Source organism: Phalaenopsis equestris, unplaced genomic scaffold (assembly GCF_001263595.1).
Source record: "Phalaenopsis equestris unplaced genomic scaffold, ASM126359v1 Scaffold000323, whole genome shotgun sequence".
Classification (NCBI taxonomy): Eukaryota; Viridiplantae; Streptophyta; class Magnoliopsida; order Asparagales; family Orchidaceae; genus Phalaenopsis; species Phalaenopsis equestris.
In genome coordinates this window covers 217,380-239,955 of record NW_018164765.1, presented here as the reverse complement: position 1 = coordinate 239,955, position 22,576 = coordinate 217,380, and the positions used below count along the sequence as shown (strand labels likewise).

Here is a 22,576-nt window from a genome sequence, read left to right as displayed (position 1 = left end):
ATGTCATCAATTTAAGTTACAAGCCTTTCACATGATGTTCATATTTATCAATCGGACCGTTTGGCAGAAGATCCCTCCTCATCTATTGAGGATTGTTCCCAAAAATTGGTGCCATTTTCAAATCTTCTTCCAAGAATACTGACTAGTGTCCATATAACCGCTAGCCCTTCAGTGGTGATTACTTCGTCAAAGGTTATCATCATCAAGAATACTCCACAAGCTCTAGAACAATTTTAATATCTTCCTATTGCTGAAAAAAAATCGATGATTATTTATGACAATAAGCTTTTAACTCTCATTAATCATAAAAAATGTCATCTCTCTAGAGAAAAGAAGATTTCAGGCCATATATATCAAAACCGACATCATTCAGAAAAAAATCTATAGTCACTGCTATTTTCACTAGGTTTCAGGCTAGACAATATAATTAAAGTCATTGCATCTCTTTTGCTTTATTATATTTTTCTTTTTTTTCTTTTAGTATACTCGGTAGATGTGATACCGGAGTTAATCCAAAATAAGAAAGAAAATATAATTAAGAAAAACCAATAAGCGGTTACAACCACACACGGAAATGGGAAATAACAACACGATACATGACACGACTAGGATGGATCACAGGTGGTGGTGGTGGCGCTGGTTATGGGCGGCTGGAACAGCGGCAATTTGTTGTTAGGGGTGGCAAAAACAAGGGGGCAGTGGGATAGGGGCGGCAGCAACATTTGGATAAGTGGGAGGTTGGTGACTGCAAGATAGAAAAGCTGAGAGGCTGGTAGGTGGCTAGGACGGGCGATAGGGAGGTATGGAGGCTATAAGCGACAACAAAGGTGTTGTCCTAGGGGTTGGTTACAACAGTTACGACGGCAACAGCGGATGAAAGGTTGTGGAGAATGGAGAAAGTCAAGGATAAATATCACCTTGAAAGTGAGATACAGCTGGAGCACCACTCAACCCTTGAAGGAGAATCATTATGTCGGAACGAGATACAACCAGAGTACCACTCGCCCTTGCATACAGTCCTAACCGGGAAAACAAGGGACGTCAACAGCTATCTTGACAGAAATGCAATCAAAACCTGGCCCAAAGCACAAGGAAAACAACAATGAGTTGAGCAAATCACAATTTTCTCACCCTGTTCGTGGCTTCAGCAAGGAAAGCTTGCCTTTTAGGCATCCTTATTTCTCATTACCTTATTTCTTACTTTCATATTTCTTATTTCTTTATTTTGCTATATAAAAATTAGGTTATTTTCTATTACGAAACGTTAATTTATGTTGCATTAGGGTCTTGAATTTTCAGTTATGTTGATTTTATGAAGTGAGAGACTTTCCGGTGCTAAGCTCTTCAGAGTGTTGTTCCATCTTTCTTTTACAAGTGGTGTATTTGTATCTTCCTTGGATCAGGTGGTGGAACCTCTTCGCCGTCGGAACATCGCCAATTCAGAGTTTTCTCTACTGTTTGCAACTGGGACAACCGCCGCAGACGTCGAACCTGCTCAGCAAATTTCTCCCTACAATCTCGTCGCCTTCGAACTCGGATTTACCTTTCCATTGCCATTTCATAACCTTCTCCCAACTAAATCCACTTCCAAAATAACTTCAAGGAGCCCTAGAATGATATCATCCGCTGTCAGAAACAGGTAAACCCTAAATTTTTAAGGATTTATCTTTCCTAAACCTAAACCAAGATTTCATGCAACCCGACCTAACACCCCCACCAAAAAATAATTATCCTAAATCATTCATATGCAATTCCTAGTCCCAACCATAAATTTTCAAAATCCAATATTTTTACATTCACCATATATTCGCCCCGACACCTACCACCAAAACCCTTAACTTCGACCAAGCTCTTATTTACAGCCCATCACCCGTTGAAACCTTGATCGTAAGCAATGAGCACAATGTTTTGGAGAAATCTGCAAACACGTGTCTAAATGCTTACTATGTAACAAAGCCTTGTCGCCTTTGAGATTAAACAATCCGATGAGGTCACCCGTAGCCAAAACGATGATTTGTCAGATTGAGAGGGGGAAATGAATCCCTTCCACCATATAGTTTCTAATGGTGAAGAACTACCAACTTGATGCTTTGGCATGGAATATCAGAGAAGCCAGAATCTTAAAATAAAGGTAAAATTAACGGATTTGAGAATGGTCGGGATCCAGATGAGTTTATTAAATGGCTTCAAAACGTGGAGCAAATTTTTAAGTACAAGGATGTTCCTCAGGACGAGAATTAAACTGGTAGCCATCAAACTCAAGAAAAATGCTTCATTGTTATGGGAGAACCTGAAGAGTATTTGGCAGTGAGAAGAAAAGCGTAAAATTATCACATTATCTAAGATGAAAAGGAGATGCAATGCAAATACCTTTCCCCAAATTATTGATAGAGCATGTCCATAAAGCTCTAAAATATGTTCCAGAGAGATTTTCATGGAGTACCTAACTGAATTTGATCTACTCATGTTGAAATGTGAGTTAGTGGAACTAGAGAGCACACAGTAGAAAAATGCCTTATAGGACTGAGATCATCCATCAATAGTGTTTCAGCTGCAGACATATTTATCCCTACTTGATGTAAGGACCCTAGCATTAAACGTGGAGAAACAGTAACGTTACCAGATGACTGTCACACCTTACTAGCATAGTTCAGTCGCAGAATCAAAAAGCAAGAGCAAACCCAAGGGAGCATCCAAGCTGAACATGCCTGAAGAGAAATCAGTCCAGTGTGGAGAAGAAGTGAACGAGAAGAAGTGGAGACCTCCAACACAACCAAATCCCTCCCAACAAAGAAGTGCCTCAAGTACCACGGGTTTGGACATATTGTGTTTGATTGTCCAAACAAAAGTACTATTTATTTAACAGAGTAGGGAGTAGTTGAAGAAATGAACAGTGACAAGAGAGAGGATTAAGACTTCATAGTGGATTCTCAACCTACAACCAACAAGGAAGAGACACCAATGATTCACGATGAGCCCATGAAAGAAACTCCAAGTAATTAAAATTGGTTGTTCTAGAATATAGTAAGTCCAAAAATCTGATACCATAAAAGCGGCAGCCCCTATTGAGGGAGTAACTCCTGCCCAATAGTTTTGTGTCTTGGATGGTTTCCACTGAGAGTGGTCCAGCAAGCCACCTATTTCATTCCAGAATTAGTTCCTCTAGACAGACTTGCTTATTAGATGATCTCAGTCAAGTATGAGAAATTGGGAAAGCAAGTTATATATTTAATGGCTTGAAACATGGCTACTGAAAATATTTGTCTATGTGTAGTTCCAGCTCAGGTTATGCAAAAAAATGATTATTTAATCTATCAGGGAAAACTTTGGAAGAACATACATGTTTTGGAGTTGTCTAAAATGGACATGAACATAAATTTTTATAGAAGGACTAACTCAGACAACAAGGCGATGACTTTGTTATGGTGGTGGTAGATCGAGTCCAAAATCTTCCAACAAAAAAGCCAAAGCTCTTCCTACCAAAGGAGAATGACGCGAGGACACGTCTACAAAAACATGGACACGGGATTTGCATATTCCAGCAATCATGAAATCAAATCCTGTCCCTGTAGGGGATTTTGGTGAGCTTTCCACGATCCCGGGAAACAATGGGATTTCACTATTCTGCGAAATCGAACCCCAACGATTGCGGGTTGAGCAAATCATGATCTTATCATCCCATTCGCAAATTCAGCGGGAAAGCTTGCCTTTTTTTGGCTACCACAAATCCTAAGGGGGGCCTTCCTTGCCATTTCCATATTTATTTTTTCTTTAAATTAGGTTATTTTCTATTAGGAGACTTTTATATTCGTTGTATTAGGTAATTGGATTCCAGTTTTGTTGATCATATGAAGTGAGACTTTCCTATTGGCTATGCTCTTCGAAGTATTATCTCTTCCTTTTGCATGTAGTGTATTTATATCTTGCTTGAGAGTAGGTGGTGGAAACTCATCACCGCTCAAACATCGCCGTTTTGGAGTTTTATCCACTGTTTGCAACCGGGGCAGCAACCGGCGATGTAATCTGCTGTCCCACAGCATATTTATCCCCGCAATTCCGTCCAAACGCCGTCAAACTCACATTTACATTTACCTTGCCATTCCATAACTACCTCCCCTCTAAATGAACTCTTAAAATACCTTCTAAGAGCCCTAACATGGTATCATTATTATTTTGCCTAGGATAATTGGATGAGATACCAAATTTCACCCGGCAATTGAAAAACAAGGCACAAGTTAGAAGAAGAAGAATCCTCCTCGCAAAATCTCAGATTTTGTTCGTCATGCATAACTGGATGGTATTCCTTACATGCTCTCCATAAAGGATTTTGTAGATAATACTTTACGCGGTTCTGTTAGAAGGACATAAGTACAGCACAGAAACTAGGAAAACAAATCGGATTATAAAATTTATGATATACTGTCAGTGACACAAATAATTGTGAGGATGTTAACCCAAAGAACCAAAAAAACTCAAAAAAATACAAATATTGTAAGAGAAAGGATAAACCCATCTTCAACCAATATATCTAAAGCAAATTATTGGACCTCAAATTAAATGGACTTACTTCATAAATGAAGGATTGAGCATGAGTTAAGTAAGGCAGTTCTCCAAGGAAAAAATAGTCCCTCTCTTCACAAGAAAACTGACGATTATTAGTGCACCATAGGGGTTTCTGAAAAGTTCAACAGGTAAACCATGATGAATGTGGCACATATCACTATAAAATGAACCAAGTCAAAATACCTAATCAGAAATTTTAATTAGAATATGCATACTATTTAGATAAAAGAGGATATAACTATAGGATATTAAAACTAACCTCAAGAAAGCTCAGTAGTACCAAGGCAAACAGATTAAGAGACCACAGAAAGTTAAAGCGAATATATATAAAGTAGAACCTCGCTACTCTATCAAATCTGATATCGTTCAGGACTTCTTCTGGTAAACCAATTCCATCTTCTGCCTGTAAGTGTTCATTTTAAGCATAAAAAAATATAACATACAACACTAAAACAGATTACATCCCAATCACAAATAATCAACTTGAGCAGAAAAAATGTGCTTCGAAGCACATACATAACTACAGTAAGCAAAAGTGGCCCATAATGTAGCATCAAGTTACAATACTTTGAACCTAAACTTAAGCTATAAGGGGTAGAAGCGGAAACAATAATAATGCTGCATAAAAACAAAATACTGTTTGCAAGGGCATATTTATGCAGTATCAAGCCTCAGTATTGCGATGTCATACAGCTCAAAATCCTCCTCTTAATCAACTACAATTATGATAGGAATAACTAGAATTATCTGATAGAGGTACGGATCATGAAAAAAAATTCAAAAAGAAAACCTGAATTATTACTCTCCTCACTTATTAGCTTTCTCACTCTCTACACCACCTTTTTTTCTCTCTAAATAAAGAGACATCTCACAAGCAACTTTTTAAATGCATCACGAGACATGCAAATGCATCTTGTAAATGCCTTGAAAAATGCACAAGAGCAACATGGAAATGTATTAAAATCACGCAAGTACACCTAAAATCAACTAAGTGCATTACATAGGGGCACAGAAAGTCATAAAGTGCACCAAAAATTATGCAAATATTAATGCCAGAGTTGACCCAAACCCCAATAAGGAAAATAAATATTATTAATCAAACACAAATAGAGGTTTCAATCAAAGATAATTAAAACTAGGAAATAACGACATGACTCAATTAGGGTTGAGGGCGATGATGATAGTGTTGTGGTTTAAGGGGAACAGTAAGTGGTAGATGGCTAGAAAAGGCAGCAACAAGTGGGAGGTGGTTGGAAAGGGGGCTTGGTGTTATGTTGTGGGGTTGGAAGGGAAAGGCGGCAGGTTGGAGGTGGCAAGGCAGGGCAGCAGTAGGTTAGAAGTGGTTGGAAATGTGGTGGCACCGGGTAGATAGGTGGCTAGAAAGGTTGGTAGCAAGCTAGAGACGCAGGGCTGGAACCTTAAGGGGAGATGGCTGGGAGGGATGGTTGGCTACAAGAAAATAGCGCACACTCTATTTTTGAAAGATAGTAGTAACGACAACGACAACGATGACGATGGAGAAAGAGAAGCAGAAAATGATAGAAAACCACCACTATGGGACAAGTTACATTCACAGCACTCTCTCGCCATCGGATGTAGAATGAGATGTCAACGGCTATCCTGACAGAAATATGAAAGAAAAAAATTGCTCTAAAACAAAACAAATAACATATATAGAGAGCTAGGGTAAAGAGAAGTGGGCCCTACTGATAATAGAAGGGTACCCCAAGCTTGAAAGGACCGGTTGGTCCCTCCTGTGCTTGAACTGAACCGGTCCAGTGTGTCTAAACTCGACTTTTGTCGCGCCTAGAGAATGACACCTCGCTTCAGTCTCCTGATGTTGGGGGAGCTTCGACCTCATATGTCGGAGCTTATGTGTACTCTTAATAAGGAGTCAAATATGTCACACTAAAGGTAGTCAAAATGTTGTAATCTCTCGGTAAATGAATCTCGTAAACGTTGTCAACGTTTTCATTCAACTTCTTGAGCTCTGGGCCTAAATTTCCTGAATTGGCCCCATGGTAAATCTCTTTATTCAACCTGGTCACAGTATATATCTTTCCTGAAAACATCATTTTCTTCCTTATTTTATTAGCTTGTGCTTGGTAAGTATGGTTTTGCTTGGTGATCTCATTTCCCACTTCCTCGTGTATCCTCTGAATCTCATGTACCTTCACCTCAGCATTGGTACTAAGCTCCGATGTGGGAAGAACTGGAACAAACTCAAGCGATAGAGGTGGACTAGTTAGGTCCAATGGTGCAACTACCTTATAAAGTTTGACTAACAAGAGTGACACTTCCGTCTTTGCTCCTCTAAAATATTGCTTCACCCCCTTATGTCACCCTTGTCTCTTCGGCTCTCTTACAAACTGTTGGCCAAATCATAGGGTCAGTTTGAAGCAGCTGGAGCTTATTGAATAATCTGCTGATAAGCTGATTAAAAATAATTTGCTGATAAAGTAGGTGTAGTGGCTATTACAATTTTTTATTTTTTTTGGAAAAATTAGACCGCAGCCAGAAAGTTATCACCGCACCTAAATAGGCGCGGTGTGAAAACGTTGTTTTTAGCGTTTTGAAAACACATAAGCTGCACAAACGCAGTTTACCCAAACAGGTCAGGTGTGTTTTCAAAATGTCACCGCACCAAATAAGCTGCCCCAAACAGACCCTTAGTGGAGCAAAAAAGGCAAGGCAATTGTTAGGAAAATTGAAATGTGTGATGAAGAATGGAAGCGCTTGAAAGAGGATGAGGAGATCATGACCATGGAAATGGCCGACAGTGTGGTGACGTGGTTAATGGAGGCCGGCGAATGACTCACTCAAGTCGGTGGCGTGATTAGATGTGAATTACTTATGCCATCAAATGAAGCTCTCGTTTGATGGGATTAATAAATTTAATATCTTATATTTAGAAAATTAATGATTGCACCATTAGTACATTTCCTAGTAAATTTACACTTAAAATTTTTGTTATTCTTGTGTTTATAATGCATGGGAAAAAATTGGAAAATGACCACTTAAGAAAAAGGAAGATTTATTTGCATACCACTCAATTCGAATATATTTACATATCTAACACCTAAACTTCAATCTTTACATACATATCACCTTATATATGCATGGAATGGCGTATTTCACATTTTAAAAATTAAAATAGTAGTATTTTTCAAGTGATATGAAAGATTTCAATGGTATAAATGTGTTAGATATGTAAATACATCAAAATTGAGTGATATGATAAAGATTATCATTTCGTGGCCATAATGAATCATCTAAACCAATTAATTAAGAAAATTTGTTGGAAATATTTCATTTCCATGTGAATCATAATGAATAAGTGAAAAAGTTGTCCCCCCTCAAAAGAAATGTTAGTTTTGCCCTTGTCAAACGAAGTGAGTGAATTGCGTCCATACACAATCTAAAATAGTGTGCGTCCCATCGTCCGACTCATGGGCCTATTGAAGGCAAATTCAGCACGGGCTAGACGCAAGTCTTACTGCTTGATGTCATTTCCTATGAAGCACCTCAAGAGGTTTCCTAGGCTCTTGTTCACCACTTCCGTCTGACCATCAGTCTATGAGTGCGTTGCGAAGCTGAATTGAAATTTGTCGTCCCTATCAGAGATAATGGTCATAAGAATCTCATGCAATCTCACTATCTTCGTGAAGTACAAATCAATAACATGTGATGCATCTAGTGTCTGGTAGCACAACACAAAATTAGCCATCTTTGAGAACTTATCAATCATGAGCATCACTGAATCTTTGTTCTATTGCATCCTCGGAAGACCTACTATGAAGTCCATAATGGCATACACCCATGGAGCCTTCGATACTGGTAATGAGATATACAACACTAAGTTTTATCCCCTGCTTATCACTCCACATCTCTCATCCGTCTGAGCCAAAAGAAATGTTCTCTTACAATTGTGAGGGTCATGTTTTTGCCAAGGTGAACTGCTAGTCTCCCGTTGTGACTCTCATGAATGATGGACTCCCTCAGCAAGCATTTGGGCATACACGACCTATTCTGGTGGAACAGAAAACCATCAGCTCAGTAGTATAGTCCTATCGGCCTCTCCTAACTTTATTCTCAAATTTCCCTAAAATCCTTATCTGTCTTGTACTGTTTCTTCATCACCACGAATCCCACAACTCTAGCCTTCGTCGAGGTGATCAGCAAATGGCAGCTCAAGGCATCTACGAGCCAATTCTAACTCCCACCTTGCGCTTAAGAACGAATTGGAATAATACCCAGAACACAACCCAAGACGCATTTCCTACCCTTCAGCTTCTTCTCACTGTTCTAGAATCTCAATGCCTCATGATTTATGAATAAAGTCAACTTGCTCATAAATAGGTAGTGACTCTACAGGCGGAGGGCTCTCACAATGGCATAGAACTCCTTATCGTAGATCGAAAACTTTCTTCTTGAACTCATTCAACTTCTCACTGAAGAATGTTATAAAGTGTCCTCCCAAGTTCCGCATTGTTTCAATCCCCACATTAGAGGCGTCACACTCCACCTCGAACAATTGGTTAAATTGGTTAAAATCTAGCAAGATTAACACTGAGACCTGTGTCGCCTTTTCCTTTCGGTGTATAGAAACTGGACTAGGCTACCTTTGTCCATCGAAACTTCTCTCCCATTAGAAGCTCTATCAGGGAAGTTGTAATAGCATTGAAGCTCATGATGAGCCGCTTGTAAAATGATGCACAAAAACAACTTCACCTCGGTAAAAGACTATGGGGGCGTCCAACTCGCGATTGTCTCTATCTTCGTAGGGCCCATCTGAATATCTGCACTGGATACAATATAACCCAAAAAACATACCAGAGTCGTCATAAAATGGCACTCCTTCGAATGGGCATAAAATTTCTCCAATCGCAGAACATCAAAACCCCGCCTCAGATACTACAAATGCTCCTCAGAACTGTTGTAGACAAGAATGTCATCAAAGTATACAACCAAAAACTTCCTGATGTGAACCCAAAACACCTAATTCATCAGAATCATAAATTTGTTAGGTGCATTGGACAGTCTAAATGACATGACGGTCCACTCATACAACCCATCTCTGGCCTTGAAGGCGACTTACACTCATCTCCCTACCCTTTTATGATCTGATGATACCCACTCTCAGTTCAATCTTGGAAAATATTGCAACTCCATGTAACTGATCCAGTAGACCGTCCAAGTGAGGGATACGAAACAGGTATTTGATGGTGGTCTTGTTGATAGCCCGACTGTCAATGCACATTTCTTCACGAGCCATCCTTCTTGGGCACCATCAATATGGGGATAGCGCACAAGATAACACTTTGCTCACTAGTCCAAGAGCAATGAGATTCTACACATGCCGTTGTAACTCCCCGTACACCGTTGGTCTCAATCTAATGCAAGCTTATTTGACAACATTAATCTTAGAATAATATCTATGACATGTTGGATATCCCTAAGCAGGTGGATCTGTCTCCCTCTAAGAAGACTAAGGTCATTGCCACTATAGCTTCTCGAACTGCCTATAGAAAAGTGGTACGTCGGACCTCTAGCTTCTCCCATATAGGATCATCTGCTCCTCTAGAATCCTTGATAAATGAGAGAACGATGTGCTTCCCTTCCTTCGTGAACGAATATGTGTTCTTGAAGTCAATTTGTTGTGTTTTGCGATCAAACTGTCACATCCTTCCCAATAGGATATGATAGGCATCTATGAGCACAACGTCACACCACACTGAGTCATGTAGTTGGTCTCCAATGAAAACTCTACCAAGCACTTTTAATCCACTCATATCTCGTTTCCTTTCTTTAACCACATCAGAAAATAGGATTGGGAGTGTTTTTGTATAGTAAGATCCAACTTCTTGACCATGAAAGCAAAGGACACATTCTCATAGCTTCCTCGGTCAATGATGAGGCTGCAAACTTTCCCTCACTGTACACCTAATAGGGAAGATACTAGACCTTAACCACGAGTGATCTTTTGTGGTTACATCTGTAGGACTCTTCTTATAAGAAGCATTTCCCCTTCATCTCCCTAGAGTTGATGTTCTTCACCTGAACTTTAGTTATTTCTTCATCACTAACTTCTTTATGACATCCTGCTCGATGAAGGACACCACTCAGCTCACCGAGCAACTAGAGGCAAATATTCCCATATCCATGGAGTTTGAAGCAATAGGATTGTACAGGTTGTGTAGCTCTTCTCTAACTTCTTCCCACTTTGATTTATTTTGCCATTTCATTGCCCAATCTTTACTACTCCAGCCATGCTCCTACTGGGACCTCCAGCTGTAGAGTGTTGTTGGAAAGGAGGTGGATACCTCTAATGTTTCTATTGTCCCTTCATTTTAAGCGCCAAGATCTGCACGTCCCTCAGTATCCAATAAATTTACACTTGAACCACATTATTGATAGTTGGCTTCCGGCCTCCCAAATACTTGGCTATGGAGTGGTCATATGACTCCTTCAGTTCACGTTTCAACTTTAGCTAAATAAACTTTTTCGTGTATTCCTCTACTGATAGCTCTTTCTGCTGCAGATACTAGAGTTTCATGAAAATATCCTGGAGGTATTGTGGGGGGAATTATTGTAGTTGCATTGCCCTTTTCATCTTAACCTTTCTCTGTCATTCCCTCTATCTCCTTTCTTCAAGTTCTCTCACAATAAAGAGGTATTTTTCGTCAGCTTGATAGCGGCGAGCTTCACTCTTATGTCATCAAGCACGTCCTTGTACTCAAAGATCTGCTCGACAGTTTGCATCCACTCGAAAAAAATCATCTAGATTCATCCTTCTATTGAAGTCCGGTAGGTCCACCTTAACTCCCAAATCTTTGTGCTCTCCAGCAGGCACTTCCTCTATTGACCTTCTCTAATATTGAATTTTGAAATGCCCGAGTCGAATCTCCTCTTCATGGAAGCTATCCCTACGAAATGGGTTCAATTGTTCTTCTAGCTCTTTTGCACAGATCTCACAATTACGGTCGGTATCCTCCCACATGGTCTTTTCCTCATTGGCCTCAAGCCGTTCTAGCACATGGCAGGGACTTGTTGTATGTCGTTATGGTAAAATACCACTCAGGTTCCAGCAATTGCCTTCTCAGTAATATGACAAGGGATTTGGCGAGGATACATGGAAGGAGGCGTATAGGTTCGAGTAAGAATTTGGAGGGAGTGGAGATAGGTTTGAGTTGGCAGATGCTAGAAACTCTAGGACGTGACTAAGGTTAGGCTAGCTCTAATATCAAATGATACAAAAGTTAACCCAAACCTCAATAGGAAAAGCAAATATTATTAATCTAAAGCAAATAGATATTAAAATTAGAGACACTTGAAACTAAAAAATAACAAAAACACAACACGACTCAACTAGGGCTAAGGGCAATGACAATGGTGCTACAGTTTAAGGGGAAATAGAAAGTAGGTTGAAGGTAGTTGGAAGGGCGGCAACAAATGGTAGGTGGTTGGAAGGAAGTGACAGCAAGTGGGAGGTGGTTGGAATAGGGTTGCCAGCAAAGTTGTAGGAGGTGGAAGAGAAAGGCAGCAAGTTGGAGGTGGCTGGGAGGGGCTGCAGTAGGTTACAGGTGGTTGGAAACAAGGTGGCGGCAGATAGGTAGGTTGCTAGAAAGGACGGCGGCGAGATGGAGACGGCTGACAGGGTTGGCGGCGAGGGGAAGATAACTAGGAGGGATGGTTGGCTATAGAAAAACAGTACGGACTCTGTTTCCAATCGACAATAGTGACCACGGCGACGGCAGCGGTGGTAGCTGTAGCGAAGGAGAAGCTGTGGAGAAGTAAAGAACGATAGAAAACCACCATCTCAGGATGACTTATAGGCTAAGCACCTTCTCGCCTTCAGATACAGTCCTAGGAGGGAAAGTGGGACGCCGGCTGGGAAAGTGGGACGCCGGCTGCTGCCGAGACTGAAATTTGAAAGGAAAATGTGTGTGTAGAGAAATTTTGTATGGTAATATGTGTGTGTGTGTGTGTGTGTGTGTGTGTGTGTGTGTGTGGACTTAGGATAAAAAAGAGTGTGCCCCTCTCGATAAGAGGGAACCCCAAGCTTGGAACAACGGGTCGATCCCTCTGCCTGAACTGAATCGGTCCAGTGTCGCCAATCACGGCTTTTGCCACGCCTACGCCTCGTGTCAAATACATCATAGTAATTATACTTTTGTCTTGAATGTTCATCTTCATCATGGTGCAATAATGTGCCACAATTCTAGTGCTTCATAAGCATCGGCATGAATTTTTTTTTTAATCAAAACAAGGATAGACAGGCAACATCCACCTCAAAACAACCTTCAAATCAACATTGTTAACCATATAACCAACTACGTTATCTAGGAGCCTACATTAATTGATATCGTTCTAGGACTCCTAAAAGTTGGTGGTTGTGGAATGGCAAGGGGAAAATAATAGGCATTTTCCATGGCGTGTAGACAGAGATAAGCATCGTCATGCGGCTATATCGGCTGAAAATAGCAAATAAGGTCCGAAATGATGAGGTACAAGGGTCGAGAATGATCTGCCACCTCTTCTTAAGAAAGATATAAGCACGCCACTTGCAAATGGAAAAGATACAACACTCTAAAGAGCATAAAATAAAGAATAACATCTCCCAAAAAAATAATAAGCATCAAAAGTCTCCAAAGTAGAAAAATAACAGATATAAAGTCTCTTCGTAAAAAGAAATCCTAATTAGTCTTCAAATAATAAAATAAAATAAAAGAGTCCACAAGCCTGACAGCAAATACCTTGAGTGGGAAGGCCCACTGCGGGCTTATCAGGATAGAATCCTATCTCGATTCATGCTTAGACAAGAAATCCCTATGGTTGCTTACGATCTGGTCCCACAATCAAAGGGAAATGCAGAATCTTGCGTCCACGATCAGTCAACATGATCTTTACTCCAGTAAGTGTGTCTCGCATCATTCTCCGGTATAAAAGTCATCAGATTCGATCTATCATCATAACAAATCCATTACACTGTTGTAGCACGGGAAGCCCCATGATAGTATATATGCATGTCCGCCCAAGACAACTCTGAAACACATACATCATTTCAAAGTTTGTCCTGATAGAATAAATATCCATCTTTTTTTGGCACAACTAGAACTGAAACTACACAGACGAGCATTCTCACGAACCAAGTCTCGAGGCATTTAATATGTAATTTGTTTCTCTCATTTCTTGTACTCAGTTGGGCGCATCCAATAAACAATTATATCTAGAGGAATTAACTCTGAAATGAAATCTATGGGAGGTTAGAACACACACAAGGCTAACCACCTAGGGTATAAATTATCGCTCATGATATCCAGCAAATCCTTCAACTAGGGTTGTCCATCTCCTGATATTGACTCATTGAGGGCTCACTGTCTTCTAAGACAATCATTGTTAATCCTGTTGTGATCTCTTTCTTGGGCTCAAATGGAATCACTAGCATCTCTCCCTCATTAGCTAGGAGTCGGTAGTCCTTTGTGTCCTAACTTTTTTTAAAGTATCTTGTGCCACTGTCTATTTCTTCAACGGCTTTCTACTCATTGAAGGAGATCACCCTCCAATTTGGATAATCAGATGCAGGATACCCAAAGCGGTAAAACTTGAGGCAATTCTTTGTTGGGACGCATTTGGGAGTGTCGGAGGTCTCCGCTTTTCCTCCACTCCGAGATTTTTTCTTGGGCAGGGTCGGTTGGGATGCTCACTAAATACACTTTTGTTGTCTGATCCTGAGACTAAACTCTGCCTGTAAGGTAGGTGTAGTTGTCACCCAGTGACGTTACTATTTCTCCACCACCAAAGCTAGGGTTTGTATATTGAGTAGAGACTAATATGGCTACAGATATACCACATTCCTAACAGACAACCTTAGCCCTTCAAGATATCTTGTAATTTTGTGCTCATCTGATTCCACCAGCTCATATTTAGTATGTATTTATCAAATTTTATTGTGTATTACTCCACAGAATAATCTCTTTATTACAAGTTGTGAAGTTTTATTAACATATCCTATTGATAGTGTGGGCAAAGGTATTTGCACTACATCTCCCTTTTCATCTTGCACCACGTGGTGATTTTACTCTTCCCTTCTAGCTGTCGAATACGCTTTAGATTCTCTCACAACAGTGAAGCATTTTTTTAAAGCTTAATGGCTATCAATTTAACAGTCTTATCCTTAGGAACATCTTTGTACTCAAAAATTCGCTCTACTATTTGAATTCATTCGATAAACTCATCTGGATCCATGCAAATGTTAAAATGTGATAAATTTCATTTTTACTCCAAGATCATGACTTCTCTTCTGATATTTCATATTGCATTATCGAGATAAGGTTCTTCATCATTGGAAACCGCCTTGTGGAAGGCATTCACTTACTCCTCTCAATTTGATGAGTTATCATTATAGCTACGGGTGACCTCACCGAATTGTCTTCTCAAAGGCAGCAAGTCTCTACTGCATTTAGAGAATTTTCCACTGCATATCCTCCATAGTAAACTTATGGACACCTCTTTATAGATTCCTCCGAAACAATATGACATCCTTTCCTCCCGATAAAGTTTCCAACGGATGTAGGTTTAAGGTATTTGTCGTAGGTGTCGGGAAGAATTTTTTGTGAAAGTAGGAATATTGGATTTTAAAAATTAAGGGTTAGGGTTAGGAATTGTGGTAGGAATAATTGGGATATTTTGGATTTTTTTTTTTTTGAATTTTAAATTTGAGATAAAAAAGACAAATTTCTAAAAATTTATGTTTGTCGAGCAATAAAACTAAATGATTCCATTCTAGAGCTCTTATAAGGTGTACAGGAAGCGGGTTTTGTGGATAGGTGGTTGTGGAATGACAAGGGGAAGATAATAGACAAGTTCAGTGACGTTTGGGCTACAATAAGTGTCGTTTGACAATTTCCTAGCTGAAAATGGCAAATAGGGCTCCAAAACGATGTGATACAGAGGTCTAAGAGGATCTACCGCCTGTTCATAAGCAAGATACAGAAATAATGCTTGCAAAATGAAATGATACAATACTCCGAAGAGCAAAAAATAGATAACTTTTCCCAAAACAATAACGATCACCAAAAGTCTCAAAAAAAAAATTAACACAAATAATCTCCTCTTAAAAAAACCCTAAGTAGCCTTCAAATAATAAAATAAAATAAAATAAAAGGGCTTATAAACCTCGCGGCAAAAACCTCAAGCGGTAGGGCCTACTGCAGGCTTATCGATACAGAATCCCATCCCAGTTCAAGCGTAGCCGAGAAATCCATACAGGTCACTTGCATTTTGATCCCACAATTGAAGGGAAACACGGAATCCCGAATCCACGCTCTGCTAGAAAGTGATTTGGGCTCCCGTAAGCGTGTCCCGCGTAAGTAATTCAAAATGTAGAATTCATAAATTAATCAGCGATAGTTCATTTATTGATCTTTTTAATAAAGGCTACTTTGTTTATCAGTAAGAAAATATGATTTAGAACTAGAACCCAATTCATATATTCACATTTCGATAAAAAAAAATGATCAACTCAAATGGAAATTTGGCTAGGAAAGCTTGAAGTTGTATTCCTTGAATGAAAATTAGGCCAAAATACGTGGAAAATATCTCTAAAAAGAAGTTGTTTGCATAAATCTAACTTCCCAACTTGACCAGATTTTGGCTGAAAAAAACGAAACTTCATGCGCTGCACACGAAGTAGCTAAAATTTCAAGATTCCACATGCAGACCCTGAAAATAGAAAAAACACACCAAACTAAACAGCATTGCGCTTCCAGATGTATGACATTTAATCGCAAAATTTGTTTACCCAAATGAATTTGCAGTTCAATCAAACCGATGAGAACCACAACTGCTCTGTTAAAAAATCTTCCCTAAACCAAAAAGTCTCGAATTCAATTCTTACTAACGTGATTAGAATAATTAAGTTCCTAAGCAATGTGCCCTCTATTCACACCAACTAACCCTATTCCTCAACTTTGCATGTGTTTCAGTTATTTCAACCAGATGTTCAGTTTAATCGCCAATAAAGCAACATGATCATAAATTTATCATCCAATACATGTTGCTATGTTTTGATTTTTGTCAATTTTACAAAATTTAGGAGTGCTTCTCCTTCTGCATCATCCAGAAAATAAGCAAATTTTGATCTGTTTAAAATATGAACAAATTAATAGAAAGCCTTACTTTTCTTTACTTCATTTTAAGTTATTATTTTCTACAATCTCATGTTTACCAGTCAAAACGCATCATTCCTATCTTGTATTTAACCAAGGGCAGATTATGAAAAAGAGATAGTGATAAAACAACCAAAGCTTGAAATAATTTTTGTTTCAACAGAACTGTTATTTTAGTCCAAATTTGCCAAAAACACTCCTTTTTAAAGATGAAACTGACATAAAACCATAACCTTCTTCGTTCATCATAGCTGTTAGGCATTGTTTCCTAATTTATCATTATATCTCAACCTACATCTGCAGAAACCAGACAGGACATTATCCAAAACTTGGAGGTACAAGTGCAACAGAGACACTGAAAAATTACTTAATATTTGCTTAGCACAGTTTTATACAAAAAGTAATTTCCCTAAGTTCCAAACCCAGTCCCAGAAATAGATCTTCCACTGCTCGCACCAGGAAACAGAAGCAAAAAAGGAACCCAACATTATCCATTTGATACAGAGCACTCTAATAAAAATCCGTCAAAACGGCTGGAATGAATGCGATGTCCCCCTGACACAAAAGTTACGAGATTTCCTAACACTTACGTTCCCCAGACATTAAAGCAATGGGGGAATCAAGAAGCGGTAAAGGAAGACCCCCGCCCCTATACGGGTTTAAGAAAATCCATCAAAGATTCACCTACCAATATCTTAGTTGTGCATCGTATGAAAATGTTACCCCTCCTAAGTATGGGGGCAAAAAGCTTGCCCCCGCTCCCATTGAACCCCAACTCCACCGATGCTCAAAAGAGTTCTAAATAAATGTGCATACTGACATGCACACCCCTCACGAAGCTGGCTACCGTTCAAATTCCTCCAAAAAAGACAACAATAACTCCAGATGCATCTACGGTTAAGGGACGCATTTTGCAAGTCAGGGTAAGAAGGGGAAGAGTCGGTTGAGGATTCCACGAACCAGATCAACCAGAGCGGCCGCCTTCTGATAGCGCGAACCGTAGGCTATGGCATCGGACCTTCGCTTGTACGGTTGGCTGGGCTTCTGCCTTTGGCGACCATCTCCGCCGCCGCTTGTACTAGCTTCGATAATCAAAGGTGTCTCCATTTGCGTGAAGAGCGAAGCGACGAGTGGCAGTGGCGACAGTGTCACCGTTAACCGGAGCAGACTTAAAATAGCAATTCACCGATCCAATTTCCACGGATGAGCTGATTGATCTCTTGACAACTACAAGGAATTTGGCTAACCGGGGCAAACTTAAATAGCAATTCACCGATCCAATTTCCACGGATGAGCTGATGGATCTCTTGACAACTACAAGGAAACTTGGCTTTATGTGCCACATAATACGCGGTCGCCATGCATATATCTAATGGGGCAAGCACTTAATTTAGTATATTTTATTTTTTTATTATAATTTCAATGAGGAGCACAAATAATTCAGTTTTGCATATATCAAAATTTATTTCCAACTCCAAGTCTCTTTTTTTAATGGCAGAGCTACCTCTCTAATTTCAAATAACATTCAAATGACATTTCCAAAAATAATAGGAGTCAGTATGGTTGAACTCATATTTGTCATATGATTCACACTAAAAAAATAGAACAAATGAGAGAAATAGATAAATAGAAAGAAAGAAGAGATGAGAGTGTTGATGAATGGTAAAATGAGAAAATTGTGTGACTTTTTTCTATTTATAGATATGGGAGTACAATATATGAAGTTACAATTATACTCCTATTAAAATAGGAATATGTAAGTTATTCTAGGTATTTTATTCAAAATGAGGCCCAAAGTCTGTCTGGTCATTGGTCTTACAGAGTGGGAGATATGTTGAGGTGATAGGCCATAATGGTTGATTGTCTTAGTCGAATCCACCAGTCGGTTAGCATTGTGAGTACAGTCGGTTGGTCGATTATCTTTAAAGCAATGCGAATAAGGTCCAAAAAGTGTCCGGACGGACACCAGGTCGGTTGGTCGACCAAAGTCTCTAGAGAGTCCTCAACTGCTTGGGTCATTTGGTTTGTTTAGTCGTCCGGACCTCGTTCAGGTCGCTTTCCCTCTGGGTCCACTACGACCATGTCACCTTGCTTGAGACCATTGGATTTCATCGAGATCCATGTCAGTATATTTTTTTTGTACATATTTAGCTCTTTGATTCTTTTGCTTCTTTAAAACAACAATTGTGATAAGAACAAGAGAATCTTATTTATGAAAAACCAACAGTATTTATGATTACTTAATAGCACAATAATTGAACTTTCATAAATTCGTGCATGTGATTCGTATAAAGAGGTGTTGAAAAGAGATTTTTTTTTTCCCTCCCCCCCCCCCCCCCCTTTCATTTTCTCCGTTTAACTCGCTTAGATCCAAGCAACATCATAGTGGTCAAATCGGCCCCAAATTTGAAATATTCAGCAAGGTCGAATATAAGAGGGCCTTTGAGGAGATGAGAGGGTTTGAACCTCACACGGGAGGTGAAAGGAAGCAAGAGCTAACTTCGTGAAAGAAGAAGGAGCCTAACCCGATGAATCAAGTGTGATCTTCAGCTTCACTCTTAGTATGTCCTAGGTAAAAGGCTCAAGCGGAGGAAAGTCCTTCGGGTGATAAATCCAGAACAGATGGTGGGGTTACAACAGTAATACACAATTTAAGGAGAAGAAATTGTACATAGAAGAAGTGGTGTTACAAATGGGAAATCAATTACAAAGTCAAGAAGCTATAATTAGAAATATTGAGAATCAACTTGAGCAAATAGCAAATTCATTAAATAATAGATCTCAAGGAACACTTCTTAATAATACAGAATCAAATCCAAAAGACCAGAATAAAGAGCAAGTAAAAGTCATTCAACTTAGAAGCGGAAGAGAGTTGGAAGGTAGGGTTCAAAAAGAAATTGAAGTAGAGAGAGAATAAATTGAAGAATCAAAAGAGGACGCTCAAAAAGATTCTGAGAGACCTATTTCTCCACTGAAAATTGATTTGAAAAAACCACCACCTCATAGATAAGTAATTTTCAAAATTTTGGAAATATTTAAAAGCTTATAATTAATATTACATTTGTTGAAGCCATGGAACAAATGTCAAGCTATGTAAAGTTTATGAAGGATATTCTCAACAAGAAAAGGAAGTTTGAAGATATAATGATTGTTGCACTTAGTGAGGAGTGCAATGCTATAATTCAGAAAAAGTTTTCTGAATGAGGAGTGCAGTTTTCTGAAAAGCTTAAAGATCTCTGAAAAGCTTAAAGATCCTAGTAGCTTTAAAATTTCATGTGCAATAGGAGACGGATTTTATGGGAAACTTTATGTGATTTATGTGCAAGTATTAACCTTATGTCATTATCAATATTCAAAAGATTGTAATTAGGAGAAATAACCCCTACTACTATAACTCTGCAATTGCAGATCGTTTGATAACATACCCTCAAGGGGTTATAGAAGATGTCTTAGTGAAAGTGGATCAATTTATCTTTCCTGTTGATTTCATTGTGTTAGATTTGATTTCATTGTGTGATTTCATTGTGTTAGATATGGAGGAAGATAAGAAGATACCTATCATTTTGGGGAGATCTTTCCTAGCCACAGGAAGAGCAATGATAGATGTACAAAAATGGGAATTAACAATATGCCTCAATGATCAAACTGTTACTTTCAATATTTCAAGATCAATGAAATATCCAGATGATGGATGAATGTTATAAGATATCTAAGTGACTGTCATTTCAAAACAACTTATGAAGAAAAATCTGAAGAAAAAGATTTGGAACATGAGCAAGAAGAGGAATTAGATCGATATGAAGGACTTTTTAAGGAAGATTTAAACTATGTTCGAGAAAGTTTTAAAATTTTGGACATGATAGCAAAGATAAATCATTTTGTCCATCAATTGAAAAACCTCCAAAACTTAAGTTGAAGTTACTTCCTGAACATTTAAAATATGCCTTTTTAGGAGATTCCTCAACTTTACAAGTTATAATTTCCTCAAAATTAGCAATGGAAGAAGAAGAAAGGTTTACAAAAATTTTGAAAAATTTTAAGAAAGCCTTTGGATGGACAATTGTTGAGATTAAAGGGAGCAGTCCTCCAATTTGTATGGATAAAATTCATATGGAATAGAACTGTTCATATGGAATAAAATTCATATGGAATAGAACTGTAAACCCAGGGCTGATCCTCAAAGGAGACTGAATCCTGTTATGAAAGAAGTTGTTAAGAAAGAAATTTTAAAGTGGTTAGATGCTAGAATTTTCTACCCTATTTCAGATAGTACATGGGTTAGTCAAATTCAATGTGTTCCTGAGAAAGGAGGAGTAACTATAACTGTGAATGGCCATAATGAGTTAATTGAAGAATGAACATAATGAATTAATACCTACTAGACAAGTTACAGGGTGACAAATATGCATTGATTATAGAATGTTAAATCTTGGCACTAGGAAAGATCATTTTCGATTACCCTTTCTAGATCAAATGTTTGATAAACTAGCTGGGCATAAATACTTTTATTTTATGGATGGATATGCTGGTTATCACCAAATACAAATATCTCTTGAGGATCAAGAGAAAACAACTTTTACCGATCCTTATGGTACTTTTGCTTTTAGAAGGATGCTCTTTGGTTTATGTGATGTCCCTACTACATTTCAAAGATGTATGATGACAATTTTTTATGATTTAATTGAAAAAAGGATTGAAGTATTCATGGATAATTTTCTAGTGTTTGAAACTTCATTTGACTCATGTTTAGAATATTTATCTGAATTTCTTAAGCTATGTGAAGAAACAAATTTAGTCATTAATCAAGAAAAATGTCAATTTATGGTAGCAGGAGGAATTATATTAGGTCATCAAATATCAGAAAATGGTATGGAATTAGATCCTGCTAAAATTCAAGTGATTGCTAATTTACCTTATCCAACAGAAATTAGGAGTTTTTTAGGACATGTTGGATTCTACAGACGATATATTAAAGACTTTTCAAAGATTGTCAAACCTTTATGACATTTACTAGAGAAAGATGCAATTTTTAATTTTGATGAGGAATGGCTAATAGCTTTTAATTTATTAAAAGAAAAATTAATCACTGCACCAATTATAGTTTAACCAAACTGAGGAAAACATTTTGAATTGATGTGTGATGCTAGTGATTATGCTATAGGAGCTATTTTAGGATAAAGATATGATTAAATTTTCAAAGTAATTTACTATGCTATTAAAAATCTTAATGAAACTCAAATCAATTATACAACAACTGAAAAAGAGTTATTAGCAATAGTATATGCTTTTGATAAATTTAGATCATATTTAATTGGAACTCATTGTTTAGTGCATACAGATCATTTTGCTATCAAATACTTAATGGAAAAGAAGGATGTTAAACCTAAACTTATAAGATGGATTTTTCTTTTGCAAGAATTTGATTTTGAAATAGTAGATCGAAAGTGGACTGAAAATCAAATTTTTGATCATTTGTCCAGGCTTTAGTTAGAAAAATAACTCTATTTTGAAAAAGAAATTAATGAACATTTTCCAGATGAAAAACTGTTCACTATTAATGAGTTGTGTGTTCCGTGGTATGCCGAAATTGTAAACTTTGTTGCTAGCGATATTATACCCTATGGAATGACATACCAACAAAAGAGAAAATTTATTTCTGAAGTTAAGACTTACTTTTGGGATGGACCATTTTTATATAAATAAGAAAAGAATCTAATTATTCAAAGATGTGTACCATTAAAAGAAACTTATGAAATTATCCAAAAATGTCATAATTTTAATTTTGGGGGACATTTTGGTGTTGATAAAACAACATACAAAATTTTACAATCTGGATTCTATTG

General features: G+C 38.1%; 1 protein-coding gene across 1 annotated transcript in view; it reads right to left on the bottom strand.

The window, feature by feature from the left end:
• The window catches only part of LOC110025675 (two pore calcium channel protein 1), a 117,732-nt gene extending 99,679 nt beyond the window's left edge, over nt 1–18,053 (bottom strand). The window contains 3 exon segments of the mRNA XM_020726283.1: nt 4,568–4,675; nt 4,823–4,966; nt 17,694–18,053. Coding sequence (XP_020581942.1) covers nt 4,568–4,675; nt 4,823–4,966; nt 17,694–17,840 — 399 coding nt within the window. The 5' untranslated portion in view covers nt 17,841–18,053.
• Nucleotides 18,054–22,576: the final 4,523 nt, after the last annotated feature.